This window comes from Rhincodon typus, chromosome 28 (genome assembly GCF_021869965.1).
Source record: "Rhincodon typus isolate 14 chromosome 28, sRhiTyp1.1, whole genome shotgun sequence".
Lineage (NCBI taxonomy): Eukaryota > Metazoa > Chordata > Chondrichthyes > Orectolobiformes > Rhincodontidae > Rhincodon > Rhincodon typus.
The window spans coordinates 33,513,728-33,535,038 of record NC_063359.1 but is presented as its reverse complement, the minus strand read 5'-3'; the positions used below and the strand labels follow the sequence as shown (position 1 = coordinate 33,535,038).

The following is a 21,311-nucleotide window of genomic DNA, read 5'->3' as shown; positions in this document are numbered from 1 at the left end:
CTCATAGACCTCAACAACTCTATTGGTTCAGTAATTGTTACATAATTTGATAGTAGAGGCAAACTGAATCAGGAAATAAAATTCAATTCATATAGAAAGGCATAACTCCTTACAGGATGTTTGATAAATTCCAGGATCCTTACCATTGATTAATTCAAACTTGAAAAGTATCACAGAACTTTTGTTGATTTCTTTTTATATCTTTTCCTTTGCATTTATTACAGATAATTGCACCATGGAGGCTACCTGAATTTTACAATCGATTCATGGGCCGCAATGACTTGATGGAATATGCAAAGGTTTGTTAGAATGCTAACAATTGCAGAATATTTTATTTTGGGAATGTTAGCACAGCAATTTTATTACTGGTCTAATAATCCAGAGGCCTAGAGTGATTTCAAATCCCACCACAGCAGCTGGGAAATTTAAGTTCTATTAATTAAAAAAGTCTGGAATCAAAAAACCAGAATCAGTAATGGTGAACATGAAACAACTGGGATTGTCATTAAAACCCATCTGGTTCAAGAATGTCCTTTCTAGGGAAGAAAGTCTGCTGTCCTTATCTTGTTTAGTTACATATGAATCCAGAGCTGCAGCACCGTGATTGCCTTTTAACTGCCTTATGGCCCTCACATGTCAGCGATGGGGCAATAAATGCCTTGGCAGAAATGCCTGTATTCTCTGAACAATTTTTTTAAAATCAGAAACTAGTTTGGATTTAGATTTTATTTATTTAGTGAAGAAGTACCCCTGCCTTGCTCTCCTAATAATGACTGAAGGGTTCCTGTGTAGAGGCTTTGCTAATGGAAAAGTAATTAAAAAGCAGTGTATGTTTAAAACCTTGAGTGGATTTTAGTCTCAAGACTGTCTTAGATTTGATACAATTTGGTTGATATTTATCACTTGCTCATTGGTGTAGTTTTAAACCGAAGATTGCCTATAGTTTTATTTCTAGTTGGCAGTTTCACTTGAAGAATCCATAAGCCTACTTGATGTGAAAAACCAAAATGGCACATTGCTGTACATAAGTCGTGGTTTTTGGGCACCTACAGAATGTCACACTCAACAACTAACTTGTGCAGTAACTAAATCATGGTAACAATGATATTTGATGAAAAATATAAGAAAATATAAATTGACATTCTTGTTCTCGATGAATGAATGGGTACATCTCTAGTAGGAGCATTATCCAAATTCGAGGAAATGTACTGTGCACAAATTATTAGTCAGTTTTGATTTTATCTTGTGTTTTGAGTTAAATTCTAAATTCTTAGTGTGCATAGAATTGGTACCTCCGAGTGAGTTACAAACTTTTGGTATAGAACTTAAGTTAGTAATATGGTTAAAAGTGGTTATAAATCCATAGATTCAACATTGCTGCACAAGTGCCTGCCTCTGCTGTAAACCCTGTCAAAATTAACGTTTGTAAAGAGAGGTCACTTCATTTAAATAAAGCAGATGGGTGCTTATTGGGTTTTTACCTACCTCCGGAGGCCACAAAATGTGGTAAGTTATGCTGTCGAGTGCTGGATCAATTAAAAAAATGTTACTGAACGTTGGTTTTAAATTGTAGAAGGAAAATAAGGTTACATTTGGAGCTGACCAGAAGCAGATGATTCCTAAAGAATCATCACTAGATTGCAAGTAAATTACAGGAAGTAATTTTGGTTTAAACCAAAAAGCCCTAGAAAAACAACCTCTAGGATTAAAATTGAGAGCTATTTAGTTTTGTAAAAACTGGAATGAGTAAAAATGATTAAAAACTGCAAATGTTGGAAATCTGAACTAAAAACATAAAATGCTATAACGTGAAGCGGGTCACACACCATCAATAAAGAGAAAAGACAAATTAATGCTTTAGGGGTATTAGAACTGATAGGTAATATCTTTTTCTTTCTAAAGATGTTGACTGACCACATTTTTTTTTGAGATTTTTGATCCTCCCATTTGCTTGGTCATTGGGCTAGCTGTGCAGGTCTCTGTGTAAATCTCTGTGCATTGGGCCAACAGCCTTGCAACATCATTATTTTAGATAAAAGCAGCAGGACAGACTGTATTCCATGTAATTTCAAACCCCATTATTTACACCAGCTTTTGGCTCCATATTGACAGCAGCAATTTGTAAACCTCTTTTAGGTAAAATATGATTTTGCTAAAATGGTGAAATTTTAGGAAAAAAAACAAAAGGTTAGAAAATTGACCACTCATTATTGATATTTTATTCACTGTGTACATTCTGTCACTGGTTGATTTGTTTTGAAAACGATGAATAAACCGATCAAAAATTCTTGTTACTGCCTTTTAAACTCAAATAATGGTTACAAAAATCAATAATTCTTCTTGCTCTTTCAATGCCAGTTAATTGTTGAATGTTGGTTAAGCAAGGATTTTGGATGTGTAGTGTAATTACTGAAAGGAATTACTGAATCTGAATGAACGGCAGCTATATAACAGTTTTAAGCGACCTTTTTTGTTTTAATTGACATGTTGATGCTGTTGGATCCTGATGTGCAAGACCTAGGCACACTGGTGAAGTCCAATTTGCTGACTTTGCTAAAGTTAGTGGTTAGGAAGTTCTTACCTAAAGCTAGAGCTTTCCAAGCAAATTTGGAAAGTTTACTTTAGGGCTGCCATCAGCTGCTCAAATGCAGTATTATTAAAAGCTGGCAATGTTATGTTAAATACAGAGAATCAAGCATGATTAATTATAAAGTGTGTATTTCTCAAACTTCATACTGTTGGTTTGAGTAACACTACTAATCTGACCAGTCTCAAGCCAAAATCAAACATCATGTCAGTCAGCATCCGAAGGGAGAAAAGACAGGCCATGATAGTTTGTTTACTTTGCCATTTTTCCTTATTCTGGCTAGATGTATTGAACTACTCCCTTTCCTCCAAATCCTTGAGTATTACGTTGGGTGTGGCACTATGACTGAACAAACCTAAATTGCTAGATATTACTTGTCATCTAGTTCTAAAATATTTTAGCAGTTTCCATTGATTTTAATGAAACAGTGAGTAAATGATCAATGTGCATTGCCTAATGTAATGGACCATTCTCTTAGGTATTAAAATAGTCAACCATAGATGTGTTGCAGGAGACATTTCATTAAAACTGCTTTAAAAGTATGCAAAGTCAACAGACTGGATAGTGTGAGGACCCATTGCAGATGGGAATTCAAAATTGCAATCCCAGAGGTCATCTTAGAATCTTGACACTTCCAGGACAGTTTTGAATCTTCAAAAGGCTGAAAAGGATGGGGAGGAAGTTGGAAATATCTTAATTGCTTATTAATCCTCCTTTTAAGCTTTTTTAAAACTAACAAGCTTTGAAAGAACTGGTTATGAAGCACATATCTGTTGATGCTGCAACTTTCAATGTTTTGCTCAGGTGAGCCCTACTAGCCTTGTTGTCAGATTTGCTGCCAAGTGTAACTAGGTTTCTCCACATCTGTGTTTTCTTTTCTGTGTGTCTAGAAGTGTTATCTCACACACAACCAATAGGTTTCCCCATCACCAAATCAGTGTGACATTTTTTTTGTTTTTAAATATTAACCAGCACCAGTAATCAACTATACAGCCAATTAGAAATTTACATACAAAGCCCTTTATGGGCAATGCAAACCATTAAAAATGAGGGGGTGTGTGGGTAGGGTCAATTAAGGTTCTTTGTAGTTGATCTTTACTCAAAATTGGGGGAGCAGTTGGTGCCAACATGGTTGCTAATCCTACCCGTGCCCTCCATGGCCACATTCAGTCTTCTGGCTGAATGATAAGCTGCCTATTTTAATCAGTAAAGCAGTGGCAGCTGCCAACAAGTCCCCACTAATTGCTGTCTTATTTGCCTTTTGGGCCATCGCATGTCAAAATGGCGTCCTGACAACAATGCAGTTGATTGACAAATTCAGCTGGATTTCAGATCTCTGATGCCTCTCTTAAATCCAGGCCACATAGCTTTTGTGGCAAAGTGGTAGCACCCTTGCCTGTGGGCTAGAAGGACCGATTCAAGTCCTACCTGTCTCAGTCACAACATGATTGAGCGAGTTAATTCAAAATACTCAAATCCAGTCCAATATGGCTGCAGTAAGAGCTGAAAGTCACAAGAGGGCCAACTTGCTGTATGACTCTGACTTGAGGTAACATACAATTCACCTAACAAGGGAAAGATGAGAGAAAAGTGAGTTGCATGTGTTATTTTACACCTTTGATTAACTTCCTATTATCACAAATTAAATCTTCAAGAATCATGTGACACAAGTATATTATTGATGTATACTGCTCAACAACAAAGGTAGAAATATTAATGATGGTGATTTCAGCATGGTTCAGGTGATAATCAACTACTTTTGTTGTAATTTTGGAACCAATCGTTAGACTTAGTTTCTTATATCCACTTGCGTTTACCTATTGCTGTTTCTTTATGCAGAGGCAGGCATTTGATTGCACCAGTTGGCCTGGCAGAATACTGTATTTTTAAATGTTAGTAATCCTTTCCCTTGCATACTGTAGATACAGTCATGTGTGAATCACAAGCACTCAGCTATTCATAATGCCAACAAAGAATAAACCACCTACTTAAAATAATCACTATTCTCAACCATGACATGAGTGAAAACATTTTTTTGAGACTTGGATGAAGTTGTCACGCCATGTTGATTCATCTCTTGCTAAAAATTTTTATATCCACAATGGAAAGGAAAACATTTTGGGGACATCATTTAATGTAGAATTTATTCAGTGAAGACCTGGGTCTGATTTAAGTATTGCCTGTCTTTTTTGTATCTTTCACAATAATTCCACATTTTCATTAATGTCCAGTTGCTACAAATAATACATTAGTAACCTTTGACTTACAGAAATCTATGTAGTTTTCTTAAACAATATTTACTTTATTATTATTTTACTTGTAACTTTTTCATTTATCTGATATGCTGATGCATCTTCACCATATATGTTATGCACTGATCCCTTAACAATTGTGATGAAAAAGAACTAAGCTAAATCTGATTGTTCCCTTGTATCAAATATTTACTGTCATCTGAAAAAAATTTTTTTCAATTTCACTGTGGCCTTAGCGTTTTTTGACTTAAACCCATGAGTTCTATCAATAATCTGAACAGGAATTGCATCGGATACTTAAAAATATTTGACAAATCAACAATTGATACTAAAACTCACAAGCAGTAAATAATTTCATTCATGGGAATTTAAATTTTCAATATTTACTTTAAATTTCATTTTAATTAAGGTGAGGGAATGGATGCTTTTTTTGTTATGCCATATTCAAATACTAAAGCCTGTTGTACATAACCTATTGGTTAATTTCCTGACTGATAATTGGGAAGAGTGTATATTTATCCCTCTCCATGGCCTCTGCTTATGGCTGAACCAGATTTCTTTTGTATTTTTGATGTTGTATTTGACTTTGGAGTGAGCTCCATACCATACATCTGCTCTGCCACCAGCCTACTTCCATTTTCATTATATAGCCTCTCTACCCTGTCACAGTTCATTTGCTGTTGAAATCCTCATTCAGGCCTTTGCTTCTAAACCTCACTGTTGCAGTAAATAAAAACAAAATGTTGTAGATGCTGGAAATCTGAAACAAACATAGAGAATGCTGGTGGAACTAATCAGGTTAGGCATCATATGTCGAAAGAAACAGAGTTAATGTTTTGAGTCTGGTATGGCTCTTCTTTAGAACGGACTATTCCAGTGCATTTTTAGATAATCAACTATCTTCCACTTGGCATAAACTGAGATCTCATTCAAAACTTGACTGCCCATATCTTGATTCGTAGCAAAACTCTCTTGTCCATTACCCACAGTAATGACTGTTTTGCTGCTCTGGCAATGCCTGTGTTTTAAAATACTCATCCTTGTTTTCTAAACCCTTCATGACCATTCTTCTTTCGTGCTCTGTAACTCATCCAAGCTTCATATCCTATTGATAGCTGCACTCCTCCAATTTTGGGCTCTTGCCTATTTGATTTTCGTTTAACCATCTCACCATTGGAAGTTGTGCCTTCACATTCCTGGTCCGAAGGTCTGGAAGCTGCTCTTTCAACCTTTCAGCCTGTCAGTCTCTTGTTTTAAAATGCTCCCTAAAACCTAGCTTTCATTCATCTGTCCTAAATTTTCCTTGTGTGACTTGATACCAAACTTTGTTTCATAATACTCCTCTGAAATGCCTTGGAATGCCTTAGAGTTAAAGGCACTATATAAATGCAAATTAATACTTTGTAATCTGTTTCCCAAATATTAGTTGAAATGCAGTAAATGCAGAATTTCTCGTTGATTTCTCGATCTATACTGATTACATTAAAAGTACTAATTCTCAGTGGTTTTTATTGGGTAAAACTTTTGTTCTCTGGTTTTGACCTTGATGTTGGAATGAAATGCAGAGCTTAAACCTCGATATATTGGTGGTGTAAACCTGAGGGTGATTTTAGAGGTGACAGTCAATTAAGTGGCTGCCCTGGCCAATCAAGGGCAGTCGTCAGCTCCCCAGGTCTGGAGGGCCAACCAAGCACTGCATACTTAATAACCTCACTATATGGTTGGCATTGTTGAATTATGCAAGGTGGTGTGAAGTCCCCTTCACTCCTGGTTACTGGTTGCAAATTAGAGAAATGACTGGCAAAAGGATTAGTGCCAGCATTCACATGGGACATCCAGTGCCCCATCCTCAACCTCTCCAAGCTTCTGCCCCTGCTTCTTAATAAAAGGTACTGTTGCACCGTGTTTCAGCCTAGTCTCTTCCTCAGTTGGATAGAGCCTGCAGCTTGGTCTGCCACTGAGAGCTGTCTGCTATTTCTGGGTAGCTTATCAGTGCCTACTGATCTGCTAGCTAGGAAATCCATGTGGCATCAATTATCTGTTATAGAACCCTTCTGGAGGTGAATTTCCTACCTGTCATGGCAGATTGACTAACTAGCCCTGCTGTCACCCCATCTCCTGCAGAATCCTGGGAAGAGAAAAAAATGTGCCATTAAGCTAACCAGACAGAATTGTACTCCATGTTTCCAAGGGTCCTTTACAATTTTGCCTGTTGTCACCCATCTAGTCTACAGTGTGCAGAGCCCAAAATATAAAACTGCCCAAATAGTGCATATATGTGTATGCATTGTACGAATATGTAGAGTATAAAGAGTAGTGATTTCAGTGCTGAAATTTTAGTTAATTAGAATAAACTGCTAAAGCTTTTCTTCCTGTTTAGCAACTCTACCCCAGAATTCACTCACTGCCTTGCAGTCACTCTTAGATGTCCATTGTTTTCTACATAAACAATATATTAGAGATCGATTATAGCTTGTAACTCGCTCAAAGGTGTACATTATTCAAAAACTGTCTAGACTATATCAATAATCATTCTCAAATATCCATTATTTTCTAAAAAACATTGCTGGCATGTCTGATTCAACTTTGTTACAAGACTTTCAAGCTATTAAGAATTATAGTAACAGCATTTTGTTATTGCTTTGAAGTACATGCATTTGGTTTTCTGTCAGCTAATGAATGAAAATATTTTCCATAAATTTCTAATGTTGAATGTTTATACATTACTTGAAGGCAAATATACTGAACTATACAACATGGCTGCAATCAGAAGACGGACAAGAGAAAGAACTAGGAGAGTGTAGGAATATTTGACAAAGATAGTTCGGCTGAGCTAGGTGAAGGATTAACATTATTGGTAAGAGATACTCTAACTTTAGAAAAGGAGATGATGGACATTGTTTGTTTGCGTAGAAATTTATTAACAGTGAAGAAATGGGTAATAGATTATTTAGGCAACTTTTGGTGAATCGTAATGTGACAAAACATGTTTAAAATCAGGGATAAGGATGACAAATCTGACTAGTGAAAGAGATGTTTGCTCGCACAATTTGAACTTTGACGAAGGAGAGTACTTTATACAATCATATGCCTAACTCAGTTCAATTTTTAGTGATAATCTTATAAGTATACAACTCAATAGTAGCATTCAAAAAAATGAGGGAAGAACAAGTGAATAGGCTGTGGAATGATCCTGAGATACAATGTGGTTGAATCTAATTTAATGAACATTGATGCACAACGAATGAGTATCCATAAGCATATCAGAAAACTCCTTTCCAGTCATGCTAAATTGTCCTTTGCATATCACCATATCATGATATCCCCAACCTGGAGTGCTGGATTTGGTTTCAATATCTCACCTCAGAAAGGATCTGTTGACCTTGGAGAGGATGCAGTTCATGCTCAGCAGAATTATACTGGGACTTAAAGGGTTAAATTGTGTGGCCTGGTTAGATAAACTTGGTTTGTATTCCCCTAGAGTGTAGAAGGTTGAAGGGTACTCTAATCAAGGTATGTAAAATTCCAAAAGCATTATAGGGAAACTGGACCAAGATGTCATAATCTTAAAATTAGAGCCTGGCATTGAGAATGTAGTCAGGAAGCAGTTCAAAGAATAGTAAGATTCTGGAAATCTCTTTTCCCAAAGGCTATGAATGCTGGGTCACTTGAAGCTTTCAAAATCGAGATCAATAGATTTTTGTTGAATAAGGCTATCAAAGGATATTCAGTGTAGCCAGCAGCATGCTCATCTAGTGCTCCTGCCACCAACATAAAGCTATTAATGTTAAAGGAAACACATATCCCAAACCACTCCTTTCCCAATAAGCCAATTCTACTGGTAGCTTGTTATTAAAGAAGTAATGGAAGTGAGCACAGAGAACTAAAATATTCCAACCAGAAAAGCTAATGTTCTGTCAATGAACAACATTTCAAAAGAACTGTATAAATATCCAGTCAAGAATGGAACAGAAAATACAATTCTTTGTAAAATGTTTGGGTCCATAAAAGTACCGTGCCAAAGAAGGCAAAGAGGTGCAGGAGGTTGCAAAGATAAAGATATGTGAGGAGTTCACTCAGTTTACCAATTGAAGGGCAATATGGAGGTCTACAAAACCTTTTTCTCTGAAAATTAAATGGTTGCAACTGCATTCATAGGAGCAGGAGCAGACCCTTCATTATCCCATCATTGTTCCATTCCTAACTGGACATCTACTACCACTATTTTGAAACGAGCTCAGCAACATCCCAGCCTTGCACGAAATAGAAAAGGCTATTCGCCAGCTTAAGAGCAACAAGGCTGCTGGAGCAGACAGTATCCCTGCTGAGGGAGGCATTGAAGTGCAGAGGCAAAGAGCTCCTGCTGCAGCTACACGCACGTGTCTGCCTTATCTGGAAGGAGGAGAACATCCCGAGAGAGCTCTGAGATGATACAGTCGTGAGCATTTTCAAAAAAAAGGGAACAAATCCGATTGTGGTAACTACAGGGGAATCTCGCTGCTGTCGACCATTGGAAAAGTCATTCCCAAGATCCTCGTCAACCATCTTTTCCCTGTGGTTGAGGAACTCCTCTCAGATTCGCAGTGTAGCTATCCACCACAGAGGGGCACAATGGACATGATCTTCACCGCGTAACAGCTGCAGGAGAAATGCAAAGAAAAGAACCCACCCCTGTACTTGGCCTTCTTTGCAATTACAACGGCTTTTGACACCATCAATCGGGAAGCATTATGGAGTTTCCATCTCCATTTTGGTTGCACCATGAAGTTTGTCACTATCCTTCGCCTACTTCACAATTACATGGAAGTCGTGGTAATGACAAATGGCTCCACCACCGACCCATTCCCCATTCGGAGTGGTGTCAAGCAGGACTGTGTCATCACTCCAACACTGTTCTCAAACTACCTCACTGCAATGTTTCACCTGAGCGCTGACAAGCTCCCCACTGGAGTGGAGCTAACTTACAGAACCAGTGGGAAATTATTCAACCTCCGCCCCCTTCAAGCAAAAACCAAAGTCATCCCAACTGATTTTCTGAAGGGTCTAGGCCTGAAACATCAGCCTTCCTGCTCCTCTGATGCTGCCTGGCCTGCTGTGTTCATCCAGCTCTACACCTTGTTATCTCATCCCAACCAGTGTCACTGAGCAACAGTGTGCAGATAATGCTTGCGTATATGTAATCTCAGAGGAGGTATTCCAGACCATTGTCAGCACCTTTTATGGAGGCCAATGAGAGCATGGTTCTCATCCTGAACATCTGCAAGATAAAGGTTCTCCACCAATCCTGTCTGGCGTTGTCAAGCCAACCCCTGAGCATCAACATCTATAGGGAAGCCTTAGATAATGCTGACCATTTCCAATACCTGGGGAATGCCCTGTCGGCCAAAGCGTCTATCAATCCAGCACTGCCTCCAGTTTGCTAGTGCAGCCTTAGGCTGCCTGAGGAAGAGGGTGTTTGAGGACAACAATATTAGATCTGACAGCAAGATCATGGTTTACAGAGCAGTGGTAGTTCCCACTGTCCAATATGGCTCTCAAACGTGGACTGTCTACAGCAGACACCTCGAGGAGCTGGAGCAGCATCACCAAATCTACCTGTGCAAGATCCTGTGAATCTGTTGGGAAGAAAGACACACCCACACCAGAGTCCTCAACCAGGCAAACACCCCCAGCATCAAGGCACTGACCACCCTGATCAGCCACGATGAGCTGGGCACGTCGTCTGCATGACCGACATGAGACACCCCAAGCAGGTGCTCTATTCCCAGCTTTGAAACAGCAAGCGAGCCCCAGGTGGACAGAAGAAGTGCTTCAGTGATACCCTTAAGGCCTCACTGGCCAAGTGCTGTATTCGTACAAACACCTGGGAATCATTGGCCGAAGACCATCCAAAGCTGAGGAAGAGCATCCAGGAAGGCGTCGAGCACCTGAAGATTTACCATCAGGTAAAAGTGGAAGCCAGGCAAAAACATTGTAAGGAGCATGTTGCCGTATGAACACCCCATCTACCCCTTTCTCCAACACCCCATCTACCACCTTTTGCCTGCCCCAAATGTGACAGAGCCTGCAGAAGCCGCATCGGACTGTACAGCCACCTACGGACTTGCCCTGATGAGTGGAAGAGAATCATCCCCGTCCGCAAGGGACCGCCAACGATGATGGTAATTTGAAATGTTGTTCATCGACACAACATTAACTGTTCTGGTCAAAGTTGTTTACTCCTCTGATCTTGTCTTCCACAGTGATTAAATTTGCCACCTTCTTTTAAACTTGGGTCTCCTCCTCAATGGAGTATGGTTTCTTGGATGGTATTTAGTCTTTGATACCTCGCTGCAAAAGCTATTCTTCCTGAATGAGCACAGATGCTAGGTACTGGTGGTTTGATGTAAAAATATCACAGTTGTGACATAAATGCTCTTGGACATTATTTTTGTTTAAGATGCCATTGGCAAAACCTTTTGTCTTGTGTCACGGTAGAAGTGCACCGTGTGCAAGGAGTCACAACATCACAAGATAGTTGTCTGATTCACTGCCCTGTTTTCAGCACACTCCAACTGGGATTAGCTGTGTTAGAGCACCAGTTGCGTTTTGAGACCTGTTAAGACCTATCATGGGAGGTAATGGCCTAGTGGCATTAATGCTGGACTGTTAATCCAGGTCCCCAGAACATTATCTGGGTCTCCACGTTCAAATCCTGCCATGGCAGATGGTGGAATTTGAATTCAATAAAATATCTGGAATTAAGAGTCTAATGATGACTATGAATTAACTGTCGATGTCGGGAAAAACCCATCTGGCTCACTAATGTCCTTCAGCAAAGGAAACTGCCATCCTTACCTGGTCTGGCCTACATGTGATTCCAGACCCACAGCAATGTGGTTGACTTTGAACTGCCCTCTAGGGATGGACAATAAATGCTGCCTAGCCAGCGACGCCCTCATCCTGTTAATGAATCAAGGAAAAAAAATTGCATAGCTCAGCTAGTTACTAAATAAACATAACCTATCATCACTGGGGATTAAAATTAATACTTGATAAAGAGTTGAAATAGCATTCTTAATTTCTAATAATCAGCCACATTTTAAATTTTTGGAAAGCTGCCATGTATTTTCTAAATTAAAATTTTTGTAACATATAAATATGCTACCATAGAGAATGAATAACTGAGCATTTGGTTTAAATAACCATTGCTTGAGTAAACTGCCAGAAACGTGGTTTGATCTGCCGTTACCCTTTTTACTTTCTTACTGGCCAAAGATGTCATGATGTTATGACATGCTAAATGATGCTGTTTATGAAAAAGCAAATGGTTGTAGTTGGTATTGTGGAAGATGTGGCAGTAGTTAGTTCAACTGCCAGTAGAGAAAAGATTTGATCAACATTGGTACTTTTGTTTTCTGAGTGTAAATCAACAATATTAGGTAGTAATAAGAAAAGTATTGCAATAACTGATGATGATTTTAATTTTCACATAGTTTGGACAATTCAAATTGGCAAAGGTAATGTTTGGATGAAGTCATAGCATGTTCTGCACAGTTTCATGGAACGCTACATTTTGGAATCAACCAGGGAGGAAACTTTATTGGACTTGGTAATGTGTAATGATGCAGGATTCATTAATTATCTAATGGTGAAAGATCCTCTAGGCGAGGGTTATCATAAAGTGACAGAATTTTTTTTCCTTTTTGAGGGTGTAAAAAATGGGTTTTAAACTTACATAAAAGAAATTGCAAAAGTACACAGACAAAGTTGGCTGAAGTGGACTGGGAAAATAGGTTAAAAGGTAAAATGGTAGAGAACTAGTGGCAGACATTTAAGGAGTTACCTTATAACTTTCAATAAAGATATTGACATTAGGAAAGAATTGATGGGAAGGATGTACCATCTGTAGCTAACTAAGGGAGTTAAGAGTGGTATAATTTCTGTTTGTCATTATCCTCTTTTTCCATTTCTCTTTGCCTTTCTTTCTCCACTCTTGTTGGTTCAAGTTTTCTTACTTTCATTTCTCCACTTTTTTCTTCTCTGTCCATTACTCTTCTCATTCTCTACATTTTTAATTTCTCTTTTCTTCTCTTATCTTCTGATTCAAGTTTTTCTTTCATTTCTAACTTAATTTTAGATACTTCTAGTGATGACACATCAATTTCAGATTTCTCTCTTAATTTTAATTTCTGGGTAATTACTTCAAATATCTCACCCTTGCAAGAGATAGTAAGAACTGCCGATGCTGGAGTCAGGGATCGGTCCCGATCCAAAATGTCAACTTTCCTGCTCCTCTGATGCTTGTGTTCGTCCAGCTCCGCACTGTGTTATCTCTCACCCTTACAAGATCCTGTTTTTCTTTTTATCTGAAAATCACAAGGAGGGCCACCTGTTAATCCCCATTCTGAACACTCTTGGTGATGAGTGAAGAGTTGCTAGCATAAAAGAGGTAAATGGAGAAATCAATGTGTGATGTCCCTGGTGCAATGCAACAATGTACTGCTGATGCCACACTTGTATTATTATCAGATAATGAGTAGGTAATCTGTAAGTTCTGATAAATATTACAGCCTGAAAAGTTCAAATCTGTATTGTCTTAATGTTTTAGCCCATAAAGTTTTGTTGAATGCATGAGGCAGATCCATGAGAAACTAGAGTCTTTACTGACAAAATTATAATTTAAGAAGTCCTAGTGTGCAGAAACTTAACAAAAGGCTGGTCTTACAATCCTTGGCATTAATAAAATTCATGTTTGGAGTACAATGAATTTATGGCAATGGAACGAATGACTGATGTATTACTCGTGGCTTCCTGGTATGTAGGAGAAGTGCTTAAACTAAAAGGACTTCATTTTACTGTGAGCAATGGCTTTAAAGTTGCACTTTCCTGTAAACTATGCTTTTGCATGGCGTGTTATTGTTGGCCAATGATCCAAAAAGAGCAATAGCTTCTACAAAATTTTTGGGACCTATGTGAACCAGGCAAGCAACTTTAATATCTCATTTAAACAATCAGGTTAAAAATTGTATATGAAAAATACAGAGTCTCAATCAGCAATGCCAGTTAGAATATTGGATTTGATGTCAATCACACATAAAAACTAGAAAGAGAAAGAAAAATTGGAATAAGAAAGAGAAATGAAATTTTTTTGAAAAAAAAGCTTTTAAAAATATCCAGCAATAATTTTCATTGAAGAAGTCTGACTCTACACTTGTTCATTTTCAGTGCTGGAGAGATCTTGCGTATCCAGCATTTTACAGTTTTTGTTTCAACTTTAGATGTTTTTTGTCTCTCAACCAGCTTACAATTTTAATTAAATTTACCTTTTAATTTGCTCTTGAACCTTATAACATTGCCTATATTCTGATTAGCAATTTGTGAAATGAAAACATCGCATAAAGTTGCGCAGAAAAAATTATGAATGCCAAATAGTAGAGCTAAACTTGTACATTGATAGTCATTTAACTAATTTTTCTATTACAGAAACACAACTAAAATGTGCAAATGCTTTTGTAAAAAAATTAATTTTTCTAATGAAGAACCTTCATTTCTATAGTGTCTTGTGTCTTTCCAGAATGTCATAAAGGATTTCATGTGTAATGAGTTAATTCTGAAGTGTAGTTTACTGATTTAAAGAGCAAATGCGTGAGGAAGTAGAGAATTTAATTTAATTTGAGAATGCAAATTTTAGGGTCTTTTAAAATCATGTATTCATGCCTTAAATACACTTAGGAAAATTCAGTGTTTCCTAGTACTCAACCTCATTATAATTTCCAGTTTGTTTTACTTTGCATTTCTTTGAATTTTCTTTTGAAATGTAAAATGCAATGGAATTTATGAAGTGTTGAACGCCTATGGGTTACAATAGTCCACATTGCCCTTAAAACATAGAACAAATGAAAATTACAGAAACTGGATGTTGTCATTTTTTAAAAGAGCAAAAGGGGTGGAAGCAACTGCTAACAGTCTTTGCCCCAGACTGTGTCCAAACTAGGCCTGAGACCACCACTTTGGGGCTGCACCCTGTGCTAATGATAACAACTCATTGAAGCTAAAAGGCATTCAATGAAAAAACAACCTCTTGAAACCTAATGAACCATTCAATGGCTTGGTTGCTCAAGCATTAATGATTGCTCCATCTTCTTGTGACATGAGGAAGACACTTTGTAACAGTGGGTAACCTGTTGACACCGCTCGGGGCTGATACAGAACTGCTTGAAGGAAGAAAAATTTAGGCCAGGTAAAAGCATCAAGCAAATAGCTACTAATTTAACGTTTATTTTTGAGGAACAATAATACATAACTGCATTTGTCTAACTACAACTCATTAACAACTCATTAGCCATTAATGACCTTATCTTTTCATGTTTATTCTAGAACAAATCAGTGGGATATTACTGACAGCAGCAGTTTATTATAGAAGTGAGTTCATGAGTGCAAACGACCCATAACAGCAAGTGAGTTATGTAGTCTTTCAAAGTAGTAAGGCCCACTGAAGCTTAAATCACAAGGCTCTCCTGGATAACTATGGTGCTGTCAATTCCATTGTCTTTGAGCAGTCCTGGTATAAATCACACAACATATATTGTTCTGGTAACAGCAAAGATCCACTTTTCACATGTTTATAGATGTATATTTTAGATTAAGAGAGTTAGTTGTAGGAGTGCAAACATGGACATCTAGTGAGAGAATTGCACTTCTTTTGATTTGAACTAAACAAGTAACCATAGCTGAGGGGAAAATGAATATGAATCATGAGTCTTTCCAGTTTAAATTGTATAAGGGGAGAAAAAACCATTTCTACCATGAACTCATCCCTTAAAAGCAGAACATTTTCCTTGGTGACTGCTATCAGGTCACTTTATTGCTTCTGTGTTATTCGTAGAAGACGGTTTTATTTCATTTCTGTATTACTGTGAAATAACATTTCTGCTTGCAATAACATGGGAGTACTAAGCTGACAATCGAGACACCTGGAATAGGGTTTGCAATGGTTTAGAATGGTATGGTTTCTATTAGACTACTATTTTTGAAATATGGAGAAAGTAAACTTTTTTTTTTGATCAAAGACCCATCCCTCTATGTTGTTGCAACTTTCAGTAGTTCACAAACTCTTCAGTTTTCCTTTTTCAAAAATGTATATTCCTAACCACCCAGGGCAGTAAGGTCATTGCACCATTGCACCCTGTTAGTACCAATTAGTGGAAACGTTCTAGTATTCATTCGTAACATGTGTCTTATCATACTCTTGCCCTAAAATTGACCATCTCACCATTTCCAAAAATAACTGTAAATCTCATCCACTGACCGCAGACTTGACCATGAAGTTGTTTTGGTGCCTAAATTAGCTTTGTGCAGACTCTGATATGATTTTGGTTGATGAAGAATTTAAGTGTACCAATGATAAATTCCAAGTGTGTGTGCGTGTGTGTGCGTGTGTGTGCGTGTGTGTGCGTGTGCAATAATCTAATTTAGAATTTAGAATCTTGAAATTGGAATCTTAAAATTTCAAACAGATTTGGACCTGCAGTCTGACTACTTGTCCCTCTTTAGCAGAGATAATAGTTTTATCTATATGTTGATGTAACTAGGTAAAACTGATTATTAAAATAAACTGTTACTCAATGGGTAAATATAATGTGTATTGCACTAAACTGTATAAAACAAAAGTTTCTAAGGAAAGTTGTTCATTACCAAACAAGACAACGTGGATAAAACTATACTTTTTTTTGTTCTTGCTCTAACCAACATGCTATGTGTTCATTGTGTATGCCCTCAACAACAAAAACAGAAATTGCTGGAAAAGCTCAGCAAGTCTGGCAGCATCTGTGGAGAGAAATCAGAGTTAACATTTCAGGTCCAATGACTCTTCCCTGAGGAATTTATGTTTTTGTTTCTGATTTCCAGCATCCGCAGTTCCTTCGGTTTTTATTTTGTATCTTCTAAAAACTAGCCTAGATCTATCTACATGTGCAGTGGCACTCATAGTATCTTGCCAGCATAGAATAACAGTTCATGGCCTCAATACACAGGTTTATCTAAGTAGGTTTAACTGGATTGTGATTTTACAAGCTTACTTTATTCAGAGGCAAAAGCTTTTGAGACATATCACCTTTTCTGGGCCTGTGAAAACCCAAATTCTTTAACGGCAGGTATCTTCTGACTATATTTTTAGAGGCAGACAAGAGAAGTCAAACACCTAGTGTACTTTTTAAAGAGAAGTATAGAAAATAGGATAATATTAGTTGAAATTTCAGTTCTTGTAGGAGAAAGCCCTTTTGTTTCAATAACCACAACATCTATTAATTCTTAGACAACATAACGCTGCAATGCTCCACCTAGCAGTGATATTAGCCATAATTGCAGCCAAATTAAAACCAATGCCTCCTCCCTACTGGCTGCATTTATGTATGACATAAGTAGAGGAGAAAGGATGCCACAGCAACAATCAATACATTTTCTAGTAGCAATTTCTTTGTCTTGTGAAGAAACCTCTATTTAATAAATTTGATTTTATTTCAAAGGAAGCAAACCAACTAGCTTATAGAATGTTTAGGCTGGAAATATTTCAGCTTTAACAGGGTATGAAAGTCCATTTGACTTTCCACATATAAAAGAAATTCAAAAGTGCCTAAGTAGTGAAGCTTATTTTCGAAGGTCAGTGAGTTTAGAAAAGTCACTGGAAGGGTATTTTTGAGTAGAATTGTATTACTCTGTAAACAAAAAAAACTTCTTTATTTCAACACCGAGCTTATGAATAGTATCATTTTTTAAAGTAGTTTCTGAGTGCTATACCTCGCTGGAGCATGTTTTCACATGAAAAGTTCCACACTAAAGTTTTCTTTCCATTGGCCTAAGTAGCTGGTGGCATTTCTGCAAGACTGAGTTTCAGGAGCTGATGGCCTTGTTCATCAGGGGTACTGTTCTGTCGAGGTGATTAGAGATAATTGGGGCTAAAGTAATGAATTACTTCATGGTGTTGTTTGCTTTCTATGCTTCAGTGTATTGTGTGTGATCTGAAGGAGGAATCTCGCAGTTGGAGGTTGGGAAATCATATCAGTTCACAAGAATAGATACTCATCTTCTCCGCATCATGTCTTTATTTTTGTCTCTTCTCCTGCCCATAATTCTTCCCATCTCTTCCGCCACCTTTGCGCCCCAATCTCTGTATACAGATATTGCTCTTAGGAACTTAAATTACCCTTACATTTGTATAAAAATGAGTCTGAAGTACCAGAAATATTAAATAATTCAACTGTAGATTCTTCTTTAATGCATTGATCACACATTAAGCTCCCCTGTGTAATCTTTTGTTCAGTCTTGAAGCTTGTCTCTAATTTGTTGATCATTTCTTACTAGTTTGTTCCCAGCGCAGCAGTGAGCCTCGAGGGGAAATTGATGAGCAGTGTGTGGCTTTTAAAGCTGAGCTTAATTTGACAGCTGGAAATGGCACATGCCGAACAATTAGTCAAAACTACCATCCACAAAAAAAAGTAGTCCAGTCAGTTTGATCAGTTAAAGTTCTACAAGATGCTGCAAGATGGAAAAGCAAGTAGGTGCAGTACAGATGATGTCAAATCTATGCCCACACCATCTTCAATGTATTTGTGTAACAAGGAATTTGGAAGAAATTCCTTTATCCAGAGAATGGAACTTGCTGTTTGATGGAGAGGGTAAAGCGAATAGCACAAATGCATTTAGAGGGAAGCTTCATAATTACAAGGAGAAAAGATTAAAAGAACATGGTGATGGGCTTAGATGAAGTCAGGTGTGAGAAGATTTGTGTGCATATTAAATACTGGCATGGATCAGTTGGGTTGAATGGCCTGTTTCTGTGCTTTAGGTTATAATAATTTATAATATCATAGATATTTTTGTGGTTTGAAGTGGTGTTCTCAAAATGGTAGTAAAACTCTAAAATAAGCAACAGCAAGGGATAATATATACCATAGGGACTACCAAGATGAGAGAAAATCTTGAAATTATGACTTTTCAATATACTCATTAGGGTCAATTATGTGTTGAACTGACACTGCAAAGTTAGCAAAAATGTGAAACGTTTGTTAAGTTCCTCTGCTTTTTTAAAATGAAGACATTAGCATTGTTTAAAAGGTGATGAAATTAAATACTTTTCTCCCATGAACACTTTCTACATCTGTAACTGGGGTTGTAGAAACATTGAAGAATATTTTTCTGTATAGAATGTTACTTGCATTTAGTAGGACTGCATAGTGGATGATGGCTTAAAGTATCCCAAATAATCAGTGATTTGCTTTTGGATTACAGAGGCATGGCATTCCTGTTCCTGTAACTCCCAAAAGCCCATGGAGTATGGACGCCAACATCATGCATATCAGGTAATATGCTGAATAGTGAAGTAAAAATTGGGACTTCACAGCATGTCCAGTTATATCTGAATGTGAAAATACAATTTAACATTTGGTATGAAGTCTCTTTGTCAGGACCTGGTCAATGATGGAACTCAACCAAAAATGTGACCTTTTTTTTCAAATACTAACAGACCATATGTGTATTTCCAACAATTTTAGGTTTTTCCATATTTTCATCATTCATTTTTAATCTATACTGAGTAATGTTCCAAGTGCTTGTCATCTTAATATAGTCTCATTCTTGAATGTTAAATATTTCATTGTTTACTTTTTAAAATTATCTTTTATATTTTCCCACAGCTATGAGTCTGGGATCCTGGAAAACCCTAAGGTAATATATCATGACATTGAAATACTTTCAGATATGCCATTAAGGTTATAATGTGTTATGTGTGTGACCCATAATTTGAAATTTCATGGGGGTAGGGGGAATGGCAAGGCCAAGCCCTGGTAGTATTATCATTTGTGTTTTAAAGCTTTTTATTGCTGCTGAGATCAATGGGGAGGGAAACATTCTATGTGACATTGTACAATACAATGTCACATCGAAACAATAAAGAAGCAATTAGACAGATGAGCCACATTCACAGAGGAGCGCTTCAAAGTTGGCAGCTTGCAGCAGTGGTTTCTCTCATTGTGAAATGTAGGGTCTTGTTTGATCGAAGGTCATGAACTAATACAATTTTCAAAGGCAGTAGCAGCCAATAGACTGGCTTTTCCATTGCCATTAGCCATTTTCATGTCTTCACTACAAGCTTTTATCCGGTTTTACTAGCGTGTTTACTCATTTATATTAGAGAGGGGTAGCTAATGATGGGTTTTCTATAATCTGGAGGAAAGTACAATTTGCTTTAATGAAACTTTGCTTGAAAAATTTACAATGTTAAGTTTGAACTCAAATGATGTAACATGTTGTCTTTTGATCATTAAACATTTAAGGATGGTTTTTACATCCAAGTCTGTGTGATGCACTTTGTGGATCTGTGCAGCCGCACTTCAAAAATTAATGGGAAGGCACTTGGTTTAAGAACTGTGTTTGTGTTTATATGCACATGCTCAATCTAGACTATGTTAGAGGAGTTCATCTTTAAGCTGATGTAATAGCACAAAACACAAGCGTGAACTTGAATGGTTTAATGTCATTCCAGCCTTGAGATGTTTTCTTGTCTTGAAACACATCAGTCTACAATATACCCTAACATAGAGAAAATTACTGATTTTCACTTTTATTTTGCTGGTGACAGTTGTCAAGTTTCTTTTGTGCAGTGTGATTTGATGAAAAGATAGTTCCAATATTTATTTTACTGACCTTAATTCTTGATGATATGAAGTTATCCATGCTGGTGTATAGTGAAATTTTACTCTCATAGTAGCCTTTGAATTTCTTTGTTTGCTATTTGAACAGAAGCCATAACCCATTAAGGGTTTTAAGAATACTGTCATAATAGACCTCAACTACCTGAGCTGATGGTGGACTATTGGACTCCTCAAAATTGTTTTCCCACCATCAATTGACATCTTACTTTGACTCATCAATTCAAAAGAAGCTGTCAAATAGGCTGTAAACGTCCCACATCACTTTGATTCTGTGTCTTGTTAGCCAATCTCAGTCTGGCCTTGGGACTTAAAACTACATTTTACGTTGTAGTTAACTTAGAATTTTCGGTCTAGTTAAGAAGCTGAAACTCAACCAAAGTTTCTGTTTCTAACAAGTCAGTGGTCTTTGCTGGTGTAAGTACAACTACTTGGGACCTGGGTTTAATTTGGCTATGATGTCACCTATGATTAAATACAATGTAGACAAATGTCACCTAGGAAAATAGTTGCATAGAATTCCAGCAAGTTGACTGATCCATGGAAATATATGTCCAGGACCATGCAAAAGAGGAAAGCGACATAATTATATCTAAGAAAACAAGGTGTAGAGCTGGATGAACACAGTGGGCCAAGCAGCATCAGAGGAGCAGGAAGGCTGACGTTTTGGGCCTAGATCCTTCTTTAGAAATGGGGGAGAGGAAGGGGGTTCTGAAATAAATAGGGAGAGAGGGGAGGCAGATAGAAGATGGATAGAGGAGAAGATAGGTGGAGAGGAGACAGATA

General features: G+C 37.4%; 1 protein-coding gene across 2 annotated transcripts in view; it reads left to right on the top strand.

Moving 5' to 3' along the window:
- The window catches only part of ass1 (argininosuccinate synthase 1), a 146,788-nt gene that overhangs the window by 40,727 nt on the left and 84,750 nt on the right, over window positions 1-21,311 (top strand). For both annotated transcript variants that reach the window (XM_048613342.1, XM_048613343.1), the window contains exons 6-8: window positions 225-299; window positions 19,108-19,178; window positions 19,512-19,542. In XM_048613342.1, coding sequence (XP_048469299.1) covers window positions 225-299; window positions 19,108-19,178; window positions 19,512-19,542 — 177 coding nt within the window. The remainder of the gene's footprint in view (window positions 1-224; window positions 300-19,107; window positions 19,179-19,511; window positions 19,543-21,311) is intronic.